The following is an 18,057-nucleotide window of genomic DNA, read 5'->3' as shown; positions in this document are numbered from 1 at the left end:
ACCGGCGAACTGATTCGAATGATTTATGATTTGTGACACCTCAATTCAATTCACATGTATTTGTTTAGCGCGTATACAGCTCACGCAACCGTATCATGCTGAATAAAACATTTGTTCTGTGTTTTATACGTGCAAAATAATCCCAACTGCATACTTTTCCCCATACGCTGTCCCATAAATCTCTGCTTTGAAGCGTTGTCCGATTCGTGAACGAATCGTTGTTGTAATTCGGATCTTTTCAATGAATCGGTTGAATCTCTTTCGGACATGTTTGATTATTTATTCAGCTAATCATCGTGATCACTGATCAAAATAGCCTAAATAAATAAATGAGTCAAACTTACTTCAATAAAACGTAATCGATTTGAAATATGTTTACGATCGTAGCCAACAGCCACATCATTTTTTATAAGTCAAGAAGTCACTCAGGGCAGGCTAAAGCGCTTTTTACAGTGTTATAACAGGACAAATAATGCAACAAAATTAGATTCGGACCACTTGATTTAGACCACTGTAAAAAAAAAAAAAAAAAAAAAAAGGACAAAAGAGGGTTAGACCAGGTACAGTTGGTAGGCCTACACTTATTTTTTGCTTTTTCCATTACCACACCAAAACTATGAAAATAAGTGTTTTTTTTCCATCCCAGCTAACAGGGAACGTTCTCAGAACGTTGACTAACGTTCTCTGAAAGTTCTCTCAAAGTTATCCAAAAACGTTCTTGCAGTTATTAGAACGTTGTGCCAACCGTATTTGTAACTTTCTAAAAACGGTTGCTATAAAACGTTATTCTTACATTGTTAGTGGAACGTTTAAAAAACGTTACTACATTAAAAAAAGTATTAGTCATTACAAATTAGTCATACAGCTTTTTTTCCTCAAACTTCAGACACATAATTTGTATCCAGAGACAACTTAATGACACTTAAATGCTATTTTCGTTAATATATATATTTTTACAATCAGAAGACACATCTAGTAAACTAATTATGTATTAAATATAAATGTAATGTATAAAAGTCAATTATAAAAGTGGTTTTTGCCTTTTTTTTAAAGAAAGAATAAGATGTCAATAAACAAAAGCAAGTACTTTAAAGGAAAAACCAGGAATATTTTATTTGATCATACTCCACACCCTTATACGAACGTTATTTAACGTTCTTTTAACCTAATTAGAACGTTAATACAACGTTCCACAAACTGGCCATTTCAACGTACCTTGAACATTCAGAAAACGTTTTTATAACTTAATGGGAGCGTTAGGGAAACGTTCTTATAACCTAAAATTGTTAGCTGGGATGTTACATTTCCATGTTGGGTACAGTTGGAATGCTGTAAAGCTGCCACTGTTATTATTTCCATTCAGTATGTTATTTGATTATTTAATTGTTTGTTAAAAGTAGTTAATTTGTAAAAAATAAATAAAAATAAAATAAAAATAGGCTACAATTGGCACACAGCGACACAATATTTAATTTCAGTTAATAATTTTAATGGTAATGTTAAAGTTGAGTAACAGTAAAAAATAGCAATTATAAAACAGATCAATATCTGAAGATAATGTCTTTATCACCACGTCCTATAGCTTTTTCCAACGTTACAGAAATATATTTATAACGTCTTTATCACCTTACCACGCCCTTGAGCTTCTTCCTACAAACAATATTATAACTGCAGAAGGAAAACTAGATTATTATATATTTTTTTAAGATTTCGTAGGCTAGTCACAGGTTATATTTCTGTAAGTGAATATTAAGCTTATTAGGCTACTAACACTTTTTACTTTTCACCTAACCTGTAGGCCTAATTACCTCTGCTGTTGCCCATTTTATTTAACATAATATGTAGAACTAATAATTTATACTATACACAAATTGTTACTCATTATTCATACAATATAAAAAGCAATATGATATAGGCAGTTCACAAAAATATATAAATCTGTCATTTACTCATCCTTGCGTTATTCCAATCTAAATCTGTATGACTCCTCTGTTGAACACAAAGGGGGGTGTTAACCTTAAGTCAGGAAATATTAAGCATAATGTTCCTAATACACCGTTCACTTTTTTGAACAAAAGAAAGTTAACGGTGAATAAGATTGGAAAAACAACAAAATACTGTTTTATCATAACAGCCTTTTCATTGTTCGTAGAGATAATGTTAATCGAAATTTCAACCCTTCAAACCTTGAGATTTTTTTCAAAGACTACAATTAGAGCTCTCAATAAATAAATAAAAAATCTAAACAGATAAATAAAAATAAGCCAATAAAACAAAATGCTACTAAAGTACAGCACATGCAAATCATGCAATGAATAGTAAATTTAAATATAAAAACATTAACAGAAAGATTAATAGAAAGGGGAGATATGAGGGAGGACTTTTTACTGCGCTGAGTCGAAGTACTCGAAGTACTCTCAGAAGTGCTATTCCGCCATACATTATACCGCCACGTTTTATTTTATGTCATCATACTTGATCGTTCAACTATTCGTGTAACTGTATTTAAAGGGAAAACATGGAGGTGTTTGGTCGCTTCTAGCTTGATCTCTGTTTGGTACCATGAACTGGGCTTAGTGGGCTAAGCTAAATGCTATCAGATCGTCACCGGAATAACAGTTTAATATAAAAAAGCGGTGAAGTATCCCTTTAAAGAAGCTACTGTCACAAAGAAATTAATGAATTGCTCATCTGTTATAGAGTCTTTACCAGAAAATGTAAATTTGTGTGAAGTGGTTCAAGATGTTTTCAAAACTCCTCTAAAAAGGAAAAAGAATGACAGAGAAGAAAGATCAAAACAAGCAAGGAAAAAACAAAAGAGTGACTGATAATATTGAAAGTGAAAGCGAGTTGTCTGACTCTATAGTGCTTCAAGTTGTTCACAGGGTGAATGGAAATTTAATGAGTGCTAATGAAATTAAGACATTTTTAAAAGTAACAAAAAAATCAGAGATTGCTGATTTTTTCCCCAGACCTGAAACGGTTTGTGAAAAGCACTAAGCACTTATCGACTGAAAAAAATTGTTTCAAAAATCCAAAATCAACTGAATAAGGATGATTAAGTGGTATAATTTATTCATCCCGATTAGCTGTGTGTTGCTGTATGGTTTAATTTTTTTGTTTCTTTTTCTTTTTTACACGACAGAAATCCATATTGCATCTGTAAACGGAGAAAGGGATGATGTAAAACAAATGCAAGTGTATGAAACAATGAAACAGAAAACTTGATGTCCTTTGTTTTTTTTTTTTTACAAGAAACACACAGTGACGATACAAATTCTGTCACCAAGGAGTGCAGGCCTTTCATTCTCACAATCTCAGGTAAAGGCGCGCTTTGGCCAGTAGAGGGCGCAATTGCACTAACGCTGTAATAAGGCGTCTTAAAACTCTTAGATCGTCTTATTGTTACTAACAAAGAGGACACCAATACATTTTATTTTAGAACTACAGCTGTGTTGGAGTGGAAATAATGGCTGATATCTATTTGTATGGAAAATTTGGGTTAGTCTTCTGTGCAGAGCTTTGCTGTAACAGAATCACGTGCTACAGGCTCTGTTAATGATTTGTCAGAGTGCATACTGATGAAGCATGTCTGAATCAAGATGAGACGGAGAACAATTAGGCCACAAAGGAGGGATTAAGGAATGAATAATTAACTTCTTTTCTTCTTTTTCCTCGTTCTTAGCCCATAAGACACCCGAGAACTCCAAAACTTGATTCATCGACTCTCAACTTTTTTGAGCAGGAAGTTCAGGAACGCATCAGATTGATATTGTCGCCACAGGATACAAGGTATACAGGGCCTGATATACTCGCCAACCTCCAAATGTGAGTAAGAATCTGTGTTGGCAGGCAGGTAGGCTTATATGAAATGGTGCCAATTGCAAGTTGGCCTGTAAAATTTGTATGAATTATTGTAATAATGCAATGTGCAATAAATTGCGCTGAAGTCCCGTGGGAACTCAGTTGTATCCGGAAAAAAGGCAGATAGTCCGGTTGGGAAGAGAGTTGTGCGTGTAAAGAGGCTCTGCTCACCAGCTCGTCGGTTATCCTTATTGAACATCTCCAGGAGAAATGGTTTTCGATTCCGCCTGCTGATCCGAGAACCGCTGCACGTTCAGTTACACGCGCATGCTCAGTATCAGTCTCAGTTTAGTGAACGGTTGGAGTTACAACATATAATTCAAGACATTAGTTTATTTCTATTCTGAGGGACTGTCACTCATGTCAGAAAGTGAGCAACTAAAGTAACTTGTGGGATCAGCACTGATTTGAGGCGCGATCCGTTTAGAAAGATACAGTCCGATTTGGTGAACTGATTCGACTGGTTCACTAAAAAGAACCGGTTAAAATGAACGACTCGTTCGTTAACCAGACATCACTAGAGTGATGATCTGATCAGGCTCACGTGTAAAGAAGAAATGCTTCACGTTTGTTTCAAATTTGCTTCATGCTTCAAATTTGCAGCGAACGCTTTGACAAGGATGACTAACTTACAGACACAACACAGCGGGGCCGGTTTAAAAAAGGTGCCATTCCGTGGTCAAAGACGGGTGCATTGATTCACAACCCTTCAAATCTTTATTTGAGGATTGAAAACACACCAGGAAGAGTAGACAATGCTATATAAAGTTGTAGTTTTTGTTATTTTTGGACCAAAATGTATTTTCGATGCTTCAAGAGACTAACTATTTGATGTCACATATGGACTACTTTGATGATGTTTTTATTCCCTTTCTGGACATGGACTGTATAGTGTGCATACACTTAGATACGCCGTCGGACTAAATATAAAATATCTTAAACTGTGTTCCGAAGATGAACGGAAGTCTTACGGGTGTGGATCGACATTAGGGTGAGTCATTAATGACATCAATTTCCTTTTTGCGTGAACTAACCCTTTAGTGATACTCAAACAACAAATGACAAAACCAAAATCACGTCCTGCTCTTGACGGAACAACTTTCTAACTTTGTGTGAATTAAACTTTAAAATGAGATTAATCCTTATTAGACAAAACTATGCAGTGTTATTTTGTATACTAAAATTCTGTTCCTGAAATGTAAATTTTCACTGGTATCTAAAATTTTCTGTAGAAATCATTTCAGTGCTGGTAACCAAGGGGGTAATCTAGCGCTCGGAAAGCGTTCCACCCATAGGGGCGGCCATTGCTAACCAAGCCATCACCTGCTGTTAGCATCCTATTGACTCCCATTCATTTTTGAGTCACTTTGACAGTGAATAACTTTACATCTGAGACGTTTAAAGACTCCATTTGTCCATTGTTTATTTCTAAAGAAACACGACAATGCATAAAAGGCTCTGTTACCTTGTATCTTACACTATCGCCCCGTAGAAGCTGTTTTTGTAAAAATAGGCTAACTATTGCGTCATAACCAACGCGACTCTGTCGCACAGTTGAGAAATTACCGTATAGACCTGAGGAGACGCTCGCAGGCAATCTTTTACTGTCTATGAGACAGTCGGGGGGACGTGGAGACATAAAGTCCGATAAAGTCAAGGGATAAGAATGGGGAGAAGCCCATAGTGAGCCAAAAGCAACGGGAGAAAATATTTAAACAACGTGATTCAGCTTTTACTTTCCACAACTACTAGAAGACCTACAGCTGTCAGACAGGAGGCTCACGTCACATCTACGTCGTCAAGCTCAGTCTGAGCCTGCGCAGTTCGCTCAGCCATCAGGAAGTGAGTGCTCCTATACTGACATCACTTAACGCCGTAGAAGGCAATGGGATCGCTCCGTCCATTTCTTTTACTGTCTATGCTGGTAACAGGTGTCCTTTAGCCTGGATGCCAGCCGAACTTAGCCCCGCCCACATATTTTGGGGGGCAGTTCGGTCTGGAATCAATCCATAGAGGAGTAATTATCTCCGGACCAATAAAATCATCAGGGCGGGCTTTAGACGATGACGGACAGATGATCAACAGTAACGTAATCATGCACGTCATCAAAGGGGCTTGGATTATATTTGTTCGAATCCTAAACGGAGAGCTTGTTTGTATCTGCATTCACCTTCACAATTTCTCTCAGAAATGATCATGTTGGGTAAGTACTCTGTGTATCATTAAATTATATTATTTTTTTTACAACACAGGCAAAGGTCGTGGGGGGGTTTCTCCGGGGAAAAAATGGCGTTAGGGTCTATATATCACATAATAGTCGCGTCAACCCGCGGAAAAAAAAACGCGGACTTGGCAACAACTTGAGCTCTGTCTGTTGAAATTTGACAATGCGTTGCTTTCTTTGCTCTGATTGGTTGTAGGTCTATCCAGTTGATGTCTTTCCTGGTTCGGTTGAAACACGGCCCATAATCACAGCCCAATGGAGCAGTTTCAGACTCATATTCTGACTAGAATTGAGTATGACCACGTCAGGCTAGGTATCGTTGGCAGCTGTGGCAAAAATGTATGCCCTATTTATATATCTATAAATTTGCTTTGAGTTTGGATTTTGATCCATCCACACAGACCAAAGGCGTTTGAGAGAGGAAATGAACAGAAAAGGACACTGTTTTCATTGGCTTGCCATTGAATGCTTTATTACAAACCAAAGGAAAATCATTTAGATACTTTACAAATATACATTTGAAATGAAAGGAAATATGTACAAGATATTTTGTCATTTGTCCAATTTTTAAAAAATCTGAGCGACGGAGGAAAATGGGTCATGGTTCCTTACTCATGCAGTCAAAACACCAGACAGAGAGTACAGCTGTAGAAGTGCAAGTTTTCAACAAGAATGAGTTAATTCAATGTGTATTCGGTATAATGAAATTTAACATATAAATACAAAAGTATTTACATTAGTAACATTTGAACCAAAATCCTTTTTATAATGCGATTCTTAGTATATACTGTACTGATATTAGCCAAAATACTTGTCTTTCTCTAGCTATCGTTATCATGCAGGTCCATTGCAAATAGTGTTTAGATGCACATTCTCTCAAGCAATTGTATGCAGGGTGTTTAACATTAGAGCTCAGCATTCAAACTGTTCAGCCTTGACTGACCGAACACAAACTCAACTGAACCATGCGTCTCAGCGCATATCAACAGCGGACTCGGCCGTACAGGAACAGCGGGTTTGCGAGGAAGTACTTTGAATAATATTACTTCATTTCCTCACGTCCCCCCGCGATTGGAAAGAGACTTCAAAGACGGGGAATCGACCGGGCTGTGGGTTGAAGCTAAATCAATGGAACCGGGTGCACATTCGGTGTTCTTTTGCACTGGCTTAAGAGTTGTGAAGGACTGGATTTAGATAAATAAGATCAGCCTTTGGTTCCTTTACCTCTCGGTATATTGATATCTAATTCTTGCTATTCCCTGGTTATCCGGCAAGAAGACATTGGTCTGTCCTCAAGGGTGTCCTGTCACTTTCAATATTTTCTGACATCTTGTTCGTCCATCTAATTCATTTCTGAAGACGGAGGAATTAATGTTATGGCCCCCTGCTGTTTATTAATGGAGACTCAAAAAGCAAAAAAAAATTGCAGCTGATTCTGTCTCTGATCAGTGGAATTCATTAAACATTGAAATATAAGAGGGGAGAACAACTGAAAAACAGATCAAATATATTTGCAATGGCATCAGAGCAACCGGAACAATACTAGGATGCAAAAAAATATTAATATGTATATATAAATCTGCACTCAAGAATTTAAAGCTTCTAACCTACTGCGGTTACAATGTTGTGTCTTTTGCTTAAATTGCAAACAAAAATCATATTATTCTTAAAAAATAAATGGTTGAAAAGAAGAAGAACAAGAAGAAGAAAAAACATAAAATAGCCAGCTATACAACACATTCAAAGCTCATTTGATATCTTTAAATATCTTAAACCGAGCAGAAAGCACTACATTCCCATTGGTAGATGAAAGCATTCGCAAATTAGCCATTATATTTAATGAATTATATATATATATATAGTGTGTATATGTATGTTAAAGGGATAGTTCACCCAAAAATGAAAATTTCCCCATGATTTACCCTCGAAACCATCCTAGGTGTATATGACATTATTCTTTCAGACAAATACAGTCAAGAGTTATATTAAACATGTCCTGGCTCTTCCAAGTTTTATAATGGCAGCCCAAATTTTAAACCCCAAAAAGTACATCCATCCATTATAAAAGTAATCCACAGGGCCCCGGGCGGTTAATAAAGGCCTTCTGAAGAGAATCGATGGGTTTGTGTAAGAAAAATATCCATATTTAACACGTTATGAAATCAAATATCTAGCTTCCACCAGATCGCCTTCCGTATTCAACTTATTGAGAGTGATGTCTCTCACACTTCAAAACACTTACAATGAAAAATGATTGACATGGCTTCAATCGTCGCTCCAGTTACGTTTTTTTCTCTCCAGAAGTTGAATACAGAAGGGGATCTGCCGGAAGCTAGATATTTTATTTTATAATATGTTAAATATGGATATTTTCTTACACAAACCAATCGATTCGCTTTAGAAGGCCTTTATTAACCCCCTGAGCCGTGTGGATTACTTTTATAATGGATGGATGCACTTTTGGGGGGTTTCAAAAATGTTGGGCTGGCATTCACTGCCATTGGAAGAGCCAGGAGATTTTTTTACTATGACTCAGATTGTATTTGTCTGAAGGAAGAATGTCATATACACTTAGGATGGCTTGAGGGAGAGTAAATCATGGGATATTTTTCATATTTGGGTAAATTATCCCTTTAAGGATTTTGTAGAGCAGTGGCCTCAGCAAACTTCCAAAAGAGGCACAGGATGATTTAAATATATTCAAAATGGAATCTAACTGTATGTACTGAATGTAAACTTAAATACTACTTTTTCCCTCTAGATAACCTAAAAAAGATCAGAAAATGAAACGTAAATCAATATAACATCAAAACTTCTAGTTTATGTTAATTAAACATTTCAAAACAGGCAGTGCTGCCATAATTTCAGCAGAAATGTCTTTAAAAATTGTGTTGGATTATGAAGGGCCTTTGAGTCAAAAAGGTTGAAGCCGTTCGAGATCTCTGTAGAACTAGTGCTTTCCGCGCACGTGGATTGTGTGTGGGCCTGCTCGTTCGGTTTCATCGTAATCGGTCAGACACTTCAGATCTGCATAAACCAGCACCGAATGAGCCTGACCCAATCTCATCATCCATGCATCCAATGGGATGCGCCAACCAGACATCTGATTTCAATTGCAAATACCAGGAGCCAAAGCCGAGCCAAACCATTTCCCCATTGAGACGATCAGCCTCATTACTGAATTATCCTGAAGAATGTGAGTGAATGATTTAAAGGGATTGTGCACACACACACACACACACACACACACACACACACACACACACACACGTTACGAACGCTGTTAGATACTTTAACTGAAATATATTTATATGGAATTCCTATAAATACATTTTAAATATGGAATACTTCTATTCATATGGAATATGTATAGCTCTAATGAGGAACCAACAAATGTACTGTCATTGTTTATGTCGTGGTGTGTTGATGTCTCCTCGTTCTGGGCCAATCGTAGCGTCTGCGCCCAGCAGGTGACCTGCCATTGGCTGTTGAGGTGTGATACCTGCTGGGCTGCTTGGCAAATGCTGATTGGCTGAGGAAATGAGTGGCAGATGTGAATCCTCGTAGGGGCGGACGAGCAGGTGCCGGAAAGAGTACGCTTATGTGAGTTTCTCCTCCAGTTCTTTATCTGTCAGTTCAAACCCAGCGATGACAGGAAGTGTGTGGTCAGGTAGACAGGCTGTCTGTCTGGGTAAAGGTAGAGTTGAATCTCTGTTCATATCTGCCTCTTGAGTTTGCTCAAACCACCAAAACAACACAAGGCACAGCCCTCACATCTTTACCCTTTAAAAATGCACACACTCCACGAGGGATCTCCTTCCACTTCAGTGTGCACATAAAAACAAAAAAAGTCCAATGTTGAATCAAAAGGCCGGACCACCTCCGCAGGGAACGGGGAAATCCTTTGGGAATGTTCCTGATACCAGATGTGGGAGTTGATGCTCGCTGCAGCATGTGTTTGTCTGTTTGTGTGTGTGTTTGTGTTTGTTTTTCCTACACAGTCTGGAATGCCTTGGTTTGCGCGGGGATCATCACCGGCGTGGCGCCCATCCTCGCCAGGTTCCCCGGGTTGAGCTTTGCCGGGCTGGGTTTGGGGCTACTGCTGGGCTCCAGAGGTTTGGGGACCACGTGGTTGTACGGCGGCGGAACTGGAGGGAAGTTTTCGGACTGCCCGCTTTCTTTAAGGGCTGCCACCACGGGCAGTCGAGGCCTGGGCCCACGGGGGGCGCTGTTGTGCACCATAGACTGAGTGGAGGAGGCCCCGGAGCGAGAACTACCAGAGCGAGAGGAGGAGAGAGAGTTTGGCTTCACCAGTTTGGCTTTGGGAGCTTCCGCATCTTCCCTAAAACATAAACAGAGAGACACTGTGAGATTCTTCATCTTGTTGTGTATACTTAGCATGCAAGGGTCTTTTAAATGTTCTTCCCATATGTAAGAACTCCGTTACAATGTTATATTATTATTATTTTTTTCCCACAAGAGGTCAGCAGTAGCCTAGAAATCTAGACTCACCCTAGCGGAAGCAAATCTAATCTGCCGTGAGTATCGTCTATCAACTCTCAATACACGTCTGAGCTGTAAAAACCAAACTCTGGTCAGGCCAATCACATTGTGTCTTTCTAATCGGCTTTGACCACGACTCTGGAAGACTTGGAGTTAAGCTTGTCTCTGAGAAAAGAACAAAGAACGGCACTGAAGTCATTCTTAAAAAGGGAAGATGTGTTCGGAGTTTTGCCGACCGGATACGGTGAAAGTTAATCTATCAACTAGCTACACTTCACGTTGCTCTGGTTGGTTGTAACGCTATCCAATCGCGTGCAGAGGGAGTTTGAAAGACAACCGTTTATCCCGCCCCTCGGATTGAGCTCTGTCAATGGTGAGTTTCCAGACCAAACATCTTGATGTGGGTCTGGCTTGTCAGGCTAAGTCAGTAGAGATACCCAATGTAAAATTATTAAGTCTGATAATGAATACTGGCCTTGTAGGGCAGCGAAGCATTCTGGGAATTGTTGTCTTTCATCCCCATGAGACAAAAATAAATGTTCTGTCTTTTTTCAGTCTAGAAAGCACCAAATTAAAAAAATATTTTCACATTTCTACTAGGGGTGTAAGAAAATATCGATACATGTGAATCGCGATATTATGTTTTGCGATACTGTATCGATTCTCAAAAACGCTGTATCAATATTTATTTATTTACATCCAGGATTCGTGGCTTTGTGTTCGGTTTAAACCACAGACTGTATAACACCCAACCGCTAGATGGCAGTGTTATCTCAAAACGTATAACTGATGCGGAGCCGGAGAAGCGCAAGGTAAAAGTGCGTGCATCACTACAGTAGTGTTTACATTAGCAAACCCAGCTCTCAAGACAATAGCATTATTCCGCTCCTGCAGTATACAGAGCTGAAGTGTGGACTCATTTTGGCTTCAGCTAAAAAGAAGCCACTAAGACAAGAAATCGACAAGAATAATTTTGTTTGCAAAATAGGCCAAGTTATAATCTAATACTCGGGAAACACATTGAAACAGAGCTCGCTTAACATCCTGACGTCACCCGCGCTGCTGAGAAGCGTTTCGATAGAATAGACTGCACGTTTACCTCTCAGTAACAAAATAAACACATGCCAAAACTGACAGCGGTGGCAGGAGAACGAAAGATAATAGTGATGTGGAGATGGATGCACCAGCTCTGCAGTTCAGTACTTGAAATAGCACTTTATATACAATAGACTACTTTATAGAAAACAGCTTTAGATCACACAGAACGTGTTTTTCAGGTTCGAAAACGCGAGGCGCACTGCACTCCCTTTTTTGGTCAGCGTTTTTTCATTCAAAAATGAGCAGTGCACTTTAATGTTTCTAGGCAACCCCCGTCAGTCAAATCAATGTAACGGTCAACACAACGGAAGGCCTGCCTCTTCATTCATTCGTTTGGACAACAGAAAATAAGTGCGATGATGTTGCGCGCTTTTCTGCTCAGAGTTGACTTTTTTTCAACTTCATGCGCTCGGAGCGCTCCTTCAAAAACGCGAGGCGCCCAGGGCGCATAAGCAGCGTGCATAACGCTCTCTGCCAACCGAAATCCATTCAAAAAAGGCGCCTCTCGCTACAAAAACGCGTTCTGTGTGATCAGGGCTACTGTGATAAATATAAAACAGTCATTCAGTCATGAAATGGACTGCACTTTCTGTTGTTAAAAAGCCACTGCTATACTGTGAACCTTTAAAACATATACACATAAAGAATCCTGCAGTCACTTTACATTTCCCTCAACTTAGATTGCACATTGCATATGATTATTGATATAAATTATACTGTATTAATTAAATAAAATACTGTGTCTCGTGTTTTAGGCTTATGGTTGTGTTCTTTATTCTTTTAAACAAAAACACACAAAAAAGAAATATCGCAATATATTGCCTCTCTTACAATATCGCAATATATTACAATATATCGTATCGTAACCCCTGTATCGTGATACGTATTGTATCGCCAGAGTCTTGGCAATACACAGCCCTAATTTCTACTACATTAATGACCCAGTTTAAATACAGATTAATCTTCCCAGCGCTGAAGTACCCCTTTAATAATAATAAAAGCATTTATTGGGTAGGGTTAGGGATAGGTGTGAGGAGGGCTTTAATTGTCCCATTAAGGCGGTATCCATTTAATAATTTTAATATATACATAATCATTTCCACTCTGTTATTATCGCATCCTGTTTATGTACAACAACACTGAGGTGCAAATAATATGTATCTGTCAAAATAAAGTATAAATTGCATGTAATTACTATTTACACATATTGCAAAGAACCACTTTTACATGGTGTAAACAGAATATATCACTATTTCCACTCAATGTAAATAGCATCTATTGCCTTTGTAAAATGTTTTGATAAATTCCCTAAAGTGTAAAGTAATCTGTAACCCTCACGCCACTGGCTAACAAGGCTTAACCTCAGCGAGAGCAGTGTGTAAGTGTGTATCTCGCTGTCATTTGCATTGTTAATGCGCACTCATCCTCCAAACCTGCATAATTCATCATGACACCCGCAAATTAGCTTAGACATGAATGCAAGTCAACAAAGAGAAATAGAGCTGATAAACATTATTAATGGTTTCAGGCTGTAGTTTGCAGCTACGTGCTATTTAAATAAATGTTTTTTCATTAAAAAATGTTTAACCTTATTTCATTAGGCGCTTCCTCCTCCTCGTATTTCTTCTTATCTTTCTTGCGGAAAACAAGCCAGACGATGAGGATGATGAGGAGAACGCCGAAGGACACTCCCACCACGGCACCAGCCACCACGCCCATTCCACGGACATCTGCGAAAGAGCGGACACATTACATCTCTTTCATGGCGCTGCCACTGACCCAGAGACAGTAGCTGTCATGTATAGGTATGAAACAGCTTCACAGTCTTTTTTGAACTGGCAGGAAATGACTGAGGTGCCCTTGAGCAAGGCACCTAACCCCCAAATGGTCCCAGGGAGCCTCAGCAAAATGGACCCCCATTGCGCTCTCTCTCTCTCTCTCTCTCTCTCTCTCTCTCTCTCTCTCTCTCTCTCTCTCTCTCTCTCTCTCTCTCTCTCTCTCTCTCTCTCTCTCTCTCTCTCTCTCTCTCTCTCTCTCTCTCTCTCTCTCTCTATGTGTGTGTGTTCACTCTCACTACTTCTAATGTGTGTGCTCTAACATGGATGGGTTTACTTCTGAAATTTACTCACCCTCAAGTTCTCCCAAACAAATGAATTTCTTTGTCCTGCTAAACACCAAAGAAGATATTTTGAAGAATGTAACAAAACAGTTGATAGAGCTCATACAAGTTTGGAACAAAGGGTGAGTAAATGATGACAGAATTTTTATTTTCAGGTGAACTATTCATTTAAATGCAGAGGACATATTGGTCCTCATTTATCAAAAGTGCGCACACCAAATTTCCAGCGTACTCCTGGCGTACACCCAAAACCACGGTGACTTTGAGATTTATTAAAATGGACGTTGGCGTACGGCACGCTCAAATCCTACGCCAGCTCAGGAGGTGGTGTACGCACGTTTGGAGTTCTAAACTATTCCTAACACCACAAAACGCACTGACAAATATATGCTATATTATGACCCACTGTAAAAACAACAACAACAACATAGTAATTATAAACTTCAGTGTTTATTTTTGTGCAACATGGATTTCAATGTTTAATTTGTGTTACTATACCAAAGCGTTTGATTTGTAGGCATATGTATTCCTCCAGTTGAGCCTGTGCGCTTTACCTGACGGTTCAGGGTTAGGCCCGGCAGCTGCGCACGGACTGGGACTGAAAATAATTCAAACTGACAAAATAATAAAAATGACATTCTTCTTCTTTTAAATAATAATAATTAAAAAAATGATAACGACATTCTTCTTCTAAATAACAATGTGTCGTTAATATAAAAATAATAATATTAATAATAAAAAGAAGAATCTTACAAATTCTCATGCAATTAATAATGTGAATGAATGGTCCTCCACATCACATCATCACTATTGACGTCACCCCAATACACATGCCGTGATACGAAATTAAATGCGAATTGTTTCAAAACATGTGCTGTAAAATAATGCATTGTGATGGTAATTTCTCATCTAAACAGCTATTTAAACTGCTGGAGTGCGCTTCTCAACCCCCACACTATTAAAGGGTTAGTTCAGCGATTAGCATATGGCTTTGTATCAGTAGAAACCCTGAAGTATATTCAAATGATTGAGCTTTCCCCCCTCATATCGCCCTGAGACAAGAGATTTATGCAATTTATTTCTGGAAAAATTCCTCCATTGATGCAAATTGACGATATTTGCATCATAGGAGGAATGTTTGGCCAAAGGCTAAAGACTACAGCCAGCAGAGGGAGCTATTTCCGTATGTTTTGAACCCGCGCGTGGGGGATGGAGATCACACTCAGAGCTCAGCTCAGCTACAGGCACTCATTTAAACGGAGCTATGGTGAGCCATGTAAGTCTTTTAACTTCTCAAATTAATTTCTATGAAAGTTAAGCTTGCAAAGGCATGAACTGAAATGCGCCAGACTGAACTCGCGTTGTGAATGTATGCTGTGAGTGTAGTCGCGATCACCTCAGCTCTCATCACGAGAGCTCATCAGCTCATTTATCTGACTCCTGCAGTTAGTGCTCAGTGCTGTGATACTCGCGCGGTGACTCACTCATTATATTGAACAGACACGTTCAGTTTTTAATTGTAGTGTCTTTTCCAACTCAGTCACAGTAATCCAGTAGGTGGCGTTAGGAATGGCCTCACAGGGCAGCAAAGCATTCTGGGAATTGTAGTCTTTCATCCCCATGAGACAAAAATACATTTTTTGTCTTTTCTCAGTCTAGAAGGCACCAAATTCAAAAATAATTTCAAATTTCTACTACATTAATGACCCAGATTAAATACAGATTCATCTTCCCAGCGCTGAAGTACCTCTTTAACAGTACTCATAATTTGGGTCCATATTTTGTTTTTGTGGATGCCTTTAATCCCACTCTTTAAACTCCCAAATAAAACAATTTTGTTTTTTACGTTTTTGACCAGGATATAATTGATATATATTTGTTTCAGGTTTTTTATTAATTTTTCTGTTGATTTATGCTTTATTGTACTTTTTTTTTAATCTATTTTGATGCTGTTGCATTGGACGGTTGGGTAATTTGTTCATCAATGAGGTCAGTTGTGTTGGTTCACACTGATACAATGGCCCTGTACCAAATGGCACACTTTCGGTCTTGTGGACTTACAATGGCCTGCGTGCGCGTGGCCATTAAGTCCACAAGACCGTAGTAGAGTGTCCCGTTCGTCATTCAAGCTTAAAGAAGGGCACTTGTGAGTGTCCCCTTTGCGGCTGCTATGCGTCCTCGATGCGCACTTCAGCTGAGCCCGCATGTTCACGAGCTACGCAGAGGATTTCTACCCGGACGTCAAAGCGGCATTACGCCGTAAAAGTGCGGACTCAGTGGAAGACCGTGAGGGTTTAGGGTGCCATTTGGGACAGGGCCAAATTGTACCTTTTTGTGCTTGTTGTTTGCCTGACGAAGCTCCTTTTTTAAATAAATCTTTGGAAGAGCAGCAGTGGCAGTATGCAGATTCTAGTTAAATGCAATGTAAGTAGGCCTACACAAGTCAACAAAATATATAGCATTGTTCTAGTGGTCTTTTAAATTCAATACAAAAACATCCAGAACCTCTAGTAAAGTGCATGTAATTGTGTTTAGTTCATTCAGAATCATCGGAGAATGGTGATCTCTCTTGTACTCTACTCTACGTTCTTTTAGAAGACACAGAGAGCAAAGTTTTCATGCTCAGAATAGCCGAACAACCAACAAACAGGCTGTAAGAAGCAGCCCCCTCTGCATTGCAGATACCTGAAGGAGTGTAACTCACCATGAGAATACTCCAGCAAACAGCACAGCATTAATCAACCTACCGCACTCACTACGCTCTTTCCTTTAATAATATGCCATTTTTTGCATGAATAATTTTTTTTCTTTCCGCCAAGTAATTCATTATTTCTTCTAATTCCGTCATCTGATATTTAATTATGCAGCAGAGCAGTTTGAGAAAGGTTTGGAGGAAGGAATTAAATCAATGAACACTGTTAAAATACAGGATTCGTTCTTTATTTGGATGTTAAATAGTGCTGAAAGATCGCACTGCATAGCAGAATTGGTCAGGATCTCACCGGCGCCATCATCTGTGCGTTGCGATACGGCGCTGACTCTGACAGTAATTCAATTACATGTTGGAGGCAAGAAGAAAACAACAAAGCATACACATACATTCCTGTTCCTAGCTTTTTTTTTTGTTATAAAGAGAAAAAAAAAGCTAAGAACATGAATGTATGGTGTGCATAAATCTTTCATCTGTGTATGTATCAAATAAGGGTTAAAGGGATAGTTCCCCCAAAAATGAAAATTACCCCATGATTTACTCACCCTCAAGTCATCCTATGTGTATATGACATTCTTCTTTCAGACGAATAAAAGTTGAGTTGTATTAAAAAAAAAAAGGCTTATCCAAGCTTTATAATGGCATTTTTGCTCTGTTTTTGAAGTCCATAAAAATGCATCTGTCCGCCAACCCAGCTAACAATTTTAGGTTATAAGAACGTTTCCCTAACGTTCCCATTAAGTTCTAAAAACGTTTTTGAACGTTCTAGGAACGTTGAAATGTCCAGTTTGTGGAACGTTGTATTAACGTTCTCATTAGGTTATAAGAACGTTAAATAACGTTCTTATAAGGGTGTAGAGTATGATCAAATAAAATATTCCTGTTTTCTCCGTTAATGTACTTGTTTTTGTTTATTGACATCTTATTCTTTCTTAAAAAAAGCTAAAACCACTTTTATAATTGAGTTTTATATTAATATTACATTTTTATTTAATACATAATTAGTTTACTAGATTTCTCTTCTGATTGTAAAAAAATAAATATATACACGAAAATAGCATTTAAGTGTCATTAAGTTGTCTCTGGATATACAAATTATGTATCTGAAGTTTGAGAAAAAAGCTGTATGACTAATTTGTAATGACTAATACTTTTTTTAATGTAGTAACGTTTTTAAAACGTTCCACTAACAATGTAAGAATAACGTTTTACAGCTAACGTTTTTAGAACGTTTCTCAATAGCAAATAACGTTGGCACAACGTTCTAAAAACGTTAATGCAAGAATGTTTTTTGATAACTTTGAGAGAACTTTCAGAGAACGTTAGCCAACGTTCTGAGAACGTTCCCTGTTAGCTGGGAAATAATGTGCTCCCCACGGCTCCGGGAGGTTAATAAATGCCTTTAGTAGTGAATTGATGTGTTTGTGTTATAAAAAAATAAATAATCCATATTTAAAACTTTATAAAGTAAAGTTTCAGCCGATCGCCTTCCGTATTCAGTTTGTGGAAAAAGTGTTGAAAGTGCCTCTGCAGTTCATA

General features: G+C 38.4%; 1 protein-coding gene across 2 annotated transcripts in view; it reads right to left on the bottom strand.

Annotated features, from left to right (window-relative positions):
• Positions 1-8,501: 8,501 nt before the first annotated feature.
• LOC137062758 (CXADR-like membrane protein) overlaps positions 8,502-18,057 on the bottom strand; it is a 123,854-nt gene continuing 114,298 nt past the window's right edge. Inside the window, exons 6-7 of one of the 2 annotated variants that reach the window (XM_067433658.1) lie at positions 13,278-13,419; positions 8,502-10,430 (exon numbers count right to left, since the gene is read on the bottom strand). In XM_067433658.1, coding sequence (XP_067289759.1) covers positions 10,082-10,430; positions 13,278-13,419 — 491 coding nt within the window. In that variant the 3' untranslated portion in view covers positions 8,502-10,081. The remainder of the gene's footprint in view (positions 10,431-13,277; positions 13,420-18,057) is intronic. The other variant, XM_067433657.1, reaches the window with a different exon arrangement.

The sequence above is a fragment of the Pseudorasbora parva genome, chromosome 23, assembly GCF_024679245.1.
Source record: "Pseudorasbora parva isolate DD20220531a chromosome 23, ASM2467924v1, whole genome shotgun sequence".
Classification (NCBI taxonomy): Eukaryota; Metazoa; Chordata; class Actinopteri; order Cypriniformes; family Gobionidae; genus Pseudorasbora; species Pseudorasbora parva.
This window is presented reverse-complemented; position numbering and strand designations above follow the sequence as displayed.